This window comes from Mytilus galloprovincialis, chromosome 13, assembly GCF_965363235.1.
Source record: "Mytilus galloprovincialis chromosome 13, xbMytGall1.hap1.1, whole genome shotgun sequence".
Classification (NCBI taxonomy): Eukaryota; Metazoa; Mollusca; class Bivalvia; order Mytilida; family Mytilidae; genus Mytilus; species Mytilus galloprovincialis.
This window is the reverse complement of record NC_134850.1, coordinates 50,512,018-50,523,142: the sequence shown is the minus strand read 5'-3', so window position 1 is coordinate 50,523,142 and position 11,125 is coordinate 50,512,018. Positions and strand designations below refer to the sequence as shown.

Sequence of the window (11,125 nt, the reverse complement as noted above, 5' to 3'; positions counted from 1 at the left end):
CACGGTACCATACATGTAGGTTTTTTTTAATAAGTTTTTTTTAATATATAATAAAATGACATTTTAGTGACGTAACAACCAGAAGGGTCATACCTAATGAAGAGTTTAAAAGTAGACGTGTTGATTACCCCGACCATACGCGTACGGTCCAAGTATACGCGTATGGTCGGACCATATGAGTATATATTATTAATCGTATTATTTTAGCAATTCGTGATTCGTTAAGACTTGGTCACATGTTCATTTGTATTTACTCAGGCTGCACGCTAATTCTGCTATATTTAGCGTTTCGTAGGTCAGAAACAGCATATTGCACAGAGCATACAGCATGTTACTAAAAATACATTTAAAAAAAACCAATTGTCGTCACATGTTCTTCTCGGCCAATCAAAACGACTTCCTGCTAGACTGTTGCATTAGTTGCAGACGATCATGGCGGAACAGATGGCTGAAGGTAGATTCGCGTCCCTGGGACAAGACGATAGGGATAATATAATGGAAAATATAGAAACAAAAAACACAAAAAGGCAGAACACCACAGCAGTTAAACTATTCAGGGAATATTTGACCGAGAAAAGTAAGCCGATAGAATTCGGACAGTACACTATAGAGCAACTGGACGATTCATTGGCATCATTTTATTTGGAAATGAGAAGCAAAGAGGGGAAACACTATAAAAAGACAACTGTGCAATCCTATAGACAAGGTCTAAACAGACACATACAGAAATGTAGGGACATAGACATTTGCAATGAAGATATATTCAAAAAGTCCTGTAAATCCTTCAAGGGTATGACAAAGGAACTGAAGCGCCTTGGGCTAGCTGCTATAGAACACCACCCTTCCATAGAAGAGAGTGATATTGAGAAGATGTACTCATATTGTTGTAAAAATCTGGAGGATGCACAGCTTTTGCAGTATACGGTAATTTTTATACCATATACATGTAAAATTCATAAAATTGAGAATGGAAATGGGGAATGTGTCAAACATGTGATAACACAATATTGACTGTTGTACCCCTATTTTTGATATTTTTAATCTTTGAGTATGTTTGTTTTGATCATACATCGTTGACAATGTAATGGAATTTGATGCGACTGTCTTACAAGTGAGAGGTTTAGCTAGCTATAAAACCAGGTTCAACATTAGAAAATGCCTGTACCAAGTCAGGAATATGACAGTTGTTATCCATTCGTTAGATGTGTTTGGACTTTTGATTTTGCCTTTTTATTTTTGATTTTCCTCTTTGAATTTTCCTCGGAGTTCAGTATATTTGTGTTTTTACTTTTTTCAAAGAGACAACAACCCGACCAAATAAAAAAAACAACAGCAGAAGGTCACCAACAGGTCTTTAATGTATGACAATTTTTTTTAATTCCATGCATAAAGCCTTATCAGTGTAAAAATAAACATATTGTGAATTTTAAAGGATGACTTCGCTACAAAGGAGGTTGTATACAAAAAAAAAAATCATACTAGGTGTTCCATGCGTATATATGGACCTATTCATGTACATGCTTAATATTGCGCATGCATATTAATATTATAGAAGAAAATTTTCGCAATCATCTATAACAATCTATAAAAAAAAAAGAACAGCATGTCAGTGTGACAATTAGATGTATAACAAAATTAAATACAAATATTATTCAATGTCAATAAAATATTTATCTTGTGTTCATTGCGAAAATGGCTAATTATTTGCATATAAAATTGAAAATTGTGTTTGTTTTTAGTATCTATCTAATTGTGTGCATACTGTCCACTTCAATTAAAATTTCTTCTATGTTTTAGGTATTTGTTGACATCGTGCTGCACTTTGGTCGTAGAGGGAGGGAAAACCTGCCAAGTCTTACAAGAAAGCATTTTGCAGTTAAACGTGGTGCAGATGACAAATTGTATGCCTACAAAGTAATTGATGAGCAAACAAAAAACCACCAGTCAGACAGTGAATTATCCTCAGATGGACGAATGTATGAAATTACAGGTAAATGTTATCTATATATACATGTACATATTGACCTACAAAGTAACTACCCTTTAATTTTTTTTTGCATTGATTTAATATAATATACATATAAGAAGTTATGTTATGCATATTAAAGTCATAAAACTATTGCATTTTTAAAAATAAAAATAAAACAAATGGACTGACCTACCTTTTTTATTAAGTTATCAGAACCACACTATTTATTGACCTGATTAAAACGCATACAAATATAAATAATTCATTTCATAATTAATAACCATTAGTGAGTAAAAAAATATCAACCAATATAGCTACATATCCCTTTTTTTTATCAAGTGTTTTGAACCACAGTGGCAGACATTTTTATAATATTATTTTGCCATTTTTTCATATTACAATCAAACTTTAATAGGAAAATGTGATATTTATAGTTGGTAAATACGTTGTACAATGTATATGTCAAATATCAATGAATACATGCATGGGATAATATACGAAAAACAAAATGTTTATACAAAATAGAAATTATTGTATAAACTCTATGATCATATAAAGAAAAAAACTTATTTGACTACAGAAGACTTTTATCTGGAGTATTTTTATTTAGAAATGTTTAACATGCTTTTTTCAGATGATGAAAGATGTCCAGTGAAGTCTTTTGTGAAGTATATCAGAAGGTTGAATCCTAAATGTGTAAAATTATTTCAACAAGCAAGATCATACCCTAAACATGCTAAAGAAGGAGTGTACTATTATGACAATATACCTCTAGGTCATAATAGACTTGGCCAATTCATGAATGAAATTAGCAAAATGGCAAATCTTTCTCACATATATACCAATCATTCCTGCCGAGCAACAACTGTTCATCTTCTTGACGAAGCGGATATTCCAAGCAGACATATAATGACAGTTACAGGACACAAGTCAGAAACATCTCTAAAAACTTACTCTGGAAAAACTTGTGAAAAAAAGAAACGGCATATGTCGGAAATTTTAAGCTCAAAAACATGTGGAAAGAAATCATGTATATCTAATATAGATTTTCTTTGCTTGTCTCAAAGTACAATTACAGTTGAAGCCAATGAAGAGGTGGAAAATATTCCTGTTGAATTGAGTGATGCAAATTTTGATTTAGAGCTTTTATCAAACTCACAGAATGATACTGTAATGAATGACATTTTGCCTAATAACAAATTGGATGAAATTCTTACAGAAATTGGTAATGGTCCCTTAAATACAAATATAACGAAACCCGAGACATTGAAGACAAGTCAAAAAATTTTAAACCTACCACAACCAGATATGAAAATGCCATTTCTTAATAACTGTAACAATGTAACTGTTATTATAAATTACAATGTTCACCCATATATGAACAACCCTGCAAAGGTATAGCTTCATATACAAAATGTTTTTGTTGTAAATTTCTTGTTACTTTATCTGTTCATTGTTATATATTGTTTCAATTAAACAAGCAAACATCTATATATTGATTGTTGTGATTCTGTAATAACGTATGAACATTTTAAAATTTTACAGTAATAATGGTTTTGAAGACATGCAAAACAATATATTGTTCATGCAATAGTTCTTGATTAATAATATAACAATTGTAGCCTTTGTTTGAGGTCGATACGAGGTTAAATCGACCAAGAGAAGCATATCGACCTCGAACTTCGTCCTCAGTCGATATGCTTCTCTTGGGTCGATATAACCTCGTATCGACCTCATACAAAGGCTATAATTGTATAATACCGTATGGTCATGACCATACGCGTGTGGTCCAGATACTCATATGGTCCGGAACATATATAAATCAGAAATAATCAATGTAAAATTGGAAGGTTTTTTTTCCTGGTTTTTTTTTAGTGTTATATTATTTTATTTGAATAGTATATGTATTAGAGATACATAAAGTACCGGTACCTTATCCCGGTTTCGTTAACGTTAGTATATAGCATATCAGTGGTAGGGTTAGTACTTTTTAGTGCACAATATATATAACATTTTAGCTAATGACATATTACGGTTTATCTTATCTATAAGATAAACCAATTTAATTAAAGAGACATGATTATTGCCTCATTCGGATCCGGTTCTTGTTTCCCGCCAATCAACGTCACATGACTCGTCAGCATGACATTGCACTAGCCAATCTTGTAGATATGTAAAAGTTTCAAAAAATGCAATCGTAAAAAATCTTTGACATCCGCATATCATATTCTTATATTTTGAAATGAAACTATCCTAGAGTCAAGACAATTCTCCAAGAAAGGTTTTTCATTTGCAAGGGTCAGTAAACGACGATATTAAAAGGTAAACCGAACTGTCACCACACGATCCGATGCCATCAACACGAGGAACACATCCAGCTTCTTTCGACATGTTTATGTTTGTGAGATAATTAGAACAATTTAATAATGTATCTTCGCCATAAAAGTTATACAATGATCGAATGACAGGGACAGCTTCCAATTTGTCAGTGGCTCATTGATAGGTGATCAATTTAATGGCAGAACAAAGTCTTCACACCAGGAGCCCCCGTTTAGAATTCCACACAGCACAAGATGCACTTGTAAGGAAAACACGATTTAAAAGAAGGAGAACCACTGATCCAAAGAATTCACTACCTGGTTCCAGCGGTTTGCAGATTTCGTCAAGCTTTAACCTTGGTATGGTGAATTTATATATATATAAAAAAAAAGTTGATGTTTTGTGGTGTATAATTATTCTAATTGATATTTATCTCATTAAGAATAAGATAATCTGATGGTGATATAATAAGATAAGATTACTGAAAGGATTATATATTTTTATAATTTGATGTCATACATTTGATTCGTGGCCTTTTTTTACATGTGTCTGCTTTAATGTACATAAATTATATAACCATGCAGTCGTTTTGAAGACGCAACTAGCGCTATTACACACAAGATACACACGAGGGCAATGAGTGCAAATTCCTCATCTTTATTTACTTTATAGATTCTACCACTATTTATACACAATTATACACTATGTGTTAGATGGCTCAGCTGACGTGTAAATGAAATACACTATATGAGAGTTAGAAGACAAATTTTGTGGCGGATGACGCGATAACTTTAGATTAAATCCATCAGAGTCGATGGCTTAGATTAATTTTTTTTACAAGTGGAAATCCTTTGAACATGTAGATCTACAGTCTTAAATATTTCCTAAACTGTTTGATACACTTAAATCGGCATTACTATATATAAAAAAAAATGTACATAAATTATGCCTACTGTTTTCTCGTTTGACTTGTTTAACATTTTTCTTTTTGGTTTTTAATTACTCATTAATGCAGTATCATGTGCTCTGCTCATTGTTGAACGCAGTACAATGACTTTGTTTAATGCAGTATGGGCCCTGTTCATTGTTGTAGGCAGAAAAGTGACTAAATGTTATTAATGCGACTTGGGCTCTGCTCATTGTTGACCTCAGTACACTGACTTATTGATATTAATGCAGTATGGGCCCTGCTCATAAATGAAGGCAGAAAAGTGACTAATTAGAGTTAATGTGACATGGGCTCTGATAAAAATTCATATTTGTCATGACAAAAGTCAATTTTGTCTAAAAGGTATGTATTTGCATACAAAATTGACTTTTGTTACCTGATATGGAAATTAAATCACAAAAGTCAATTGTGTGAGGTAAGATTCAATTTTGTGAGACAAAATTGACTTTTGGGAGACAAAATTAACTTTTGTGAGACAAAATTGACTTTTGTGAGACAACATTGACTTTTGTGAGACAACATTGACTTTTGTGAGACAACATTGACTTTTGTGAGACAAAAGTCAATTTTGTCAATTTTATTGAGACAAAAGTAAATTTTGTTAATTTTGTTGTGACAAAAGTAAATTTTGTCAATTTTGTTGAGACAAAAGTCAATTTTGTCAATTTTGTTGAGACAAAAATCAATTTTGTTGAGACAAAAATCAATTTTGTTGAGACAAAAGTCAATTTTGTTAATTTTGTTGAGACAAAAGTCAATTTTGTCAATTTTGTTGAGACATAAGTCAATTTTGTTGAGACAAAAGTCATTTTTGTGACGACAAAATTTAATTTTGTGACGACAAAATTGACTTTTATGAGACAAAATTGACTTTTGTGAGACAAAATTGACTTTCATGAGACAAAATTCAATTTTGTTGAGACAAAATTCAATTTTGTCAATTTTGTTGAGACAAAATTCAATTTTGTCAATTTTGTTCAGACAAAATTCAATTTTGTCAATTTTGTTGAAACAAAAGTCAATTTTGTTGAAACAAAAGTCAATTTTGTCTCACATTGGTCAATTTTGTCTCACAAAAGTCAATTTTGTCAATTTTGTTGAGACAAAAGTCAATTTTGTCAATTTTGTTGTGACAAAAGTCAATTTTGTTGAGACAAAAGTCAATTTTGTCAATTTTGTTGTGACAAAAGTCAATTTTGTCTCACAAAAGTCAATTTTGTCTCACAAAAGTCAATTTTGTGTAACAAAAGTCGATGTTGTATGCAAATTAGTTCACAGAAACCAAACTAAACTAATTTGAATACAAAATTGACTTTTGTCGCCCAATTTTCAAATAAGGTAACAAAAGTCAAGTCTGTGTAACAAAAATGAATTTTGTCATGACAAAAGTGACTTTTGTCCGCTGATAGATAATTTTGTATGACAAAATTTTTAATTTGTAGTATGATACAAATTTTGTTAAACTGAACTCATTTTTGTTGAACAAAAGTCACTTTTGTCCGTACAAAATTGAATTTTGAGTACAAAACAACAAGAGTCCCATTCGGCGCCCCGTAACACAACATCCTCTATACTTTGAAGTGCGATAATGTTATTGTATATATACATGTACATGTATTGTTTAGATTATTTTTGACTGTCTTATTCAACTCAGATATGTGAACATTGAGGTTTTAATACGTTTGTATTTTACTATCATATTTATTTTACATGTCGACACGAACTATGGGCTTCCCCACATCTATTTTTAGAAACAAAACAAATATGCGGTATATAAGTTATTGTTAAGGACTTTTACAAACAAACACGCATATTATCCAGATGGGAAACTCGATGAATTTTTAAATTTATTTCAAATACTCTTGATCTATTTCCTTCTATTAAAAGGAACTTAAGCATTCTTATCTATATACAAAGCTGATGGACACAATCTTTTTAATTCTAGTCGGAATTAATCAACTATCCATAACTTAAAGTAATACCATGGAATTTTACTCTAGCACCTTGTTCTTTTAGGTCACAAAATATATTCGACGCAAAACTATTCAAGATTGAACTTTCTAAAAAACATGTATCCGAATTTTAAGTACTACTAGGAATGCATGGGGTAGCCAATTTAGTACAGGAAACGCCTAGTTCTTTTAGGTCACAAAATATATTCGACGTAAAACTATTCAAGTTTGAACTTTCCAAAAAAGCGGCACATACTGCTTAGCTGTATCCGAATTTTAAGTACTACTAGGAATGCATGTGATTGCCAATTTAGTCATGTTAGTACAGGATATGTGGTACTTTCCATGTATTGATTGATATGATTTTTTGTGTACGTTCTACACCCATGGTTTTTAAAATATTGGTCACGTTACTTGTTTAAATTAATATATAGCCTATACAAATGTACACGACTTTGAAGGAGTGCCTAGTATAGCACATATTATATATACAGGTAATGTATTTTCGTAAACTTTGTAGAGGATAATAAAATTAAAAATGGAAAACTAATAGTAGTTCATATTACAGATTAACAAAGCAATTGAGTAGATTCATGGCATACCACCATCTTGCATTGTACTTTTGCAGTGACCAATCAGTCTAGTTATTACTCAAATCTCCGAATGTGTACACAGATGTTCAATTTTATTGATTGTACTGTTTATTTTTATGAAGAAACCTCCTGATTTATCGCATTATATCTCTTAGAAATATTAAACAAGTTCCAAACATATGTGGTTTAGATTACATTTTGTTCAACTAAGCCGGTTAAGGCGAGATAACTCTTTTAGTAAACCCATTCATGATAATTCATGATCGGTTTATCAGTGGATGTATTACTGCTAAAATAATGCGTTTTATGATGAGTTAAATAAATATATATAACATGGATAATACAACCAAAGAAGTGATATCTTCGAAAACAGCACCTTTTAACAAAGCTATTACAAAAGGAAAAAATATGATTGTCTAAGATTTAAACATATTAACAAAGAATAATGCCTTCTTAGCTAGTTCACCTTAACGGACCTTTAGGTTGTGGGAAAAGGGGGGGATTCTGATGAGTGTGTATAGACACACTCAAGTGGCAAGATTAAGGGGTTATGATCGTTTCCTGTAATTGTACGTCGGATCATATTAGGTTTGTACTTTCCTGCGGTACCGCAGGAAGTTCTGTTGAGACCATCTCATGTCTACCCTGAGTGGCCGGTTCTGAATTGGTACCAGTTCGAGCTTGACTGTTAATGATACATAGTATGGCCTATGTATTCAGTGTTTTATAATATACAAAATGTTAATCTTTACTCCCCTGAAACCAGGGGGTGATGCGAATAAGACCCGATGTACTTGGGAAGCATAACCCTCGTTCTCTTTAGAATTTAACCTGGAGGAACTTGAGCATCCATTGCTACCAATGGTGCACAGATTTGTCAGTTAAAACAAGCATGTCGGCATTCTGTAATCATGTCAGACCTCGTCATTCTAAGTGAACTGTGGCCGTTATTTCCACATTATTTATTTGTTTGCTATGTTTTTGCCTGAAAATGGATTTTTTGATTAAATGCAACTGAATAGAAATAAGATAACATGATATGTTATAAATTCTAGCTGAAGAACATAATTTAATTTTTGCTGCAACCAGATTATTGACGTTTATATATTTGCTTTCTTTATTTATCAGTATTTCATAATGTTGAAGAAATTCCCTTTTAAAAATTTCAAAGACATTAATTTGTACTGATTTTTGCTCGGATATGTATATCCTTTGTATATAGTGAAAAATAAATTGTAAATAAATCATTAATACTGTAATAACTAATGTCTTGTATTGTTTATTTTTTTATCCATAATAAGTGATCCAAGTGATATGATATGATGTTCTATTTTGAGTTTATCAAGTAATAGTTTTATTTGATCCAAAATGATTTTCAGAAATTTGCATCTCAAAAAATAATGTTCATAATTTTTCATTAACGTTCACAAATATTGCATAGCGGAGTTTTAGTTATTTTTCCAAGAGAAAAGAAATTGTTTGGTTCGTAAAATGTAGTGCAGAAATTTCCATCTTAACATTTTGAATTTATTGTCTTGTATATAGTAATTGATATAGTAAAGTATTTGTTGTCTTTTGCTTGTGTTGTTTTCTAAAATTAATACTGTCCCATTTTTGAAATCCTATTGATTTTTTATAATGTCTATTTAAGAGGGAAGTGCAAATGTTTTTGGAGGAAATGTTTTTAATTGATGTAATTTTTCCTTTTCTATCTTTAAACTTAAATTCGGAGTCAGAAGCAACTTTTGTTTTGATTGGTTTTTCCTTAGTTAGTTCTTTTAACTACGGAGCCCTGCTGGTCTCACACAGATTATAAAGTGTCTTTTAATGTCCTGCGCTGAAGATGTGTAAAGTCTAGCGCTGCAAATATAAAGTCTATCGCTTGAGATGTAAAGTCTAGCGCTGAAGATGTAAAATTTAGCTCTGGAGATGTAAAGTCCAGCTCTGGAGATGTAAAGTATAGCGCTGGGGATGTAAAGTCTAGCGCTGGAGAAATGCAAAGTCTAGCGCTATAGATGTAAAGTCAAGCGATGGAGATGTAAAATCAAGCGCTGGCGATGTGTAAAGTCTAGCGCTGAAGATGTAAAGTCAAACGCTGGAGATGTTAAGTCAAGCGCTTGAGATGTAAAGTCTAGCGCTGAAAGTTTAAAGTCTGGCGCTGGAGATCTAAAGTCAAGCGCTGGAGATGTAAAATCAAGCGCTGGATATGTAAAGTCCAGCGCTGGAGATGTAAAGTCAAGCGCTGGAGATGTAAAGTATAGCCCTTAAGATGTAAAGTCAAGCGCAAGTCAAGCGCTGGAGATGTAAAATCTCGACCATCGATACCGGCCAACTACACCCTCGGTAAAAATAATTGACGTGGGCGAATTTTTCATCGAGGAGTCGTCCGTTAGACGAGGGCGAGCTACCGCGGGTCTCTCGACCATCGAGACCAGCAAACTATACCCTCGGTAAAAAAAAAAGTACGTGGGTGAATTTTTCATCGAGGAGTCTCCCGTTAATCGCGGGCGAGCTACTGCGGGTTTCTCGACCTTCAAGACCGGCAAACTATACTCTCGATAAAAAAAAATACGTGGGTGAATTTTTCATCGGGAAGCCGAACGTAAGACCCGTGCGGGCTTACCAAGCGTCTCTCGACCATCGAAGGCCGCTAAACTATACCCTCGGAAAAAAAATACTACCGCGAGTTTCGAGGAGAAACTACACCTTCGGTAAAAAAATATAACATGATGAACATTTTTCATCGCGTAGCCGCACGTAAGAATATTGCAGGTCTCTTCATGACCACGGCACCGTTAACGGAGGCAGGCATCGTACACCCTCGTAAGCCGCCTCTTGACGATGCACCTCCTAACTCTAACCCTAACCCTAACCCTAAACCCTAACCCTCGCTCATCAACCTCGACCGCGGGTAGGTACGTTGTCGACCGATAGCGGCCGCGGGCTACCACGGGTCTCGACCGCGGGTAGGTACGTGGCCGGCCTTGAGCGGACTAACACGGGTCTCGACCGCGGGTAGGTACGTGGCCGGCCTTTAGCGGGCTACCACGGGTCTCGACCGCAGGTAGGTACTTGATCGACCGATAGCGGGCTACCACGGGTCTTGACGGCGGGTAGTTATGTGGCTGGCTTTTAGCGGGCTACCACAGTTCTATAATCCTAACCCTAACCCTAACCCTAACCGTAGCCCTAACCCTTACCCTACTTATAACCCTAAACCTCACCTTAACCATAACTCTCATCCTCAACCTCACCCTCACCTTCACCATCACCCTCACCCTTACCCTAAACCTCACCCTCACGCTTACCCTAACCCTCGCCCTAACACTTACCCTAACCCGGA

At 33.9% G+C, this 11,125-nt stretch overlaps 1 protein-coding gene across 1 annotated transcript; it reads left to right on the top strand.

The window, feature by feature from the left end:
- The first annotated feature begins 429 nt into the window (after positions 1-429).
- LOC143056140 (uncharacterized) lies at positions 430-3,602 on the top strand. The gene is made up of 4 exons (XM_076229225.1): positions 430-924; positions 1,798-1,990; positions 2,604-3,194; positions 3,592-3,602. The coding sequence occupies exons 1-4, from the start codon at positions 433-435 to the stop codon at positions 3,600-3,602; spliced, it is 1,287 nt and encodes a 428-aa protein (XP_076085340.1). The 5' UTR covers positions 430-432.
- Positions 3,603-11,125: the final 7,523 nt, after the last annotated feature.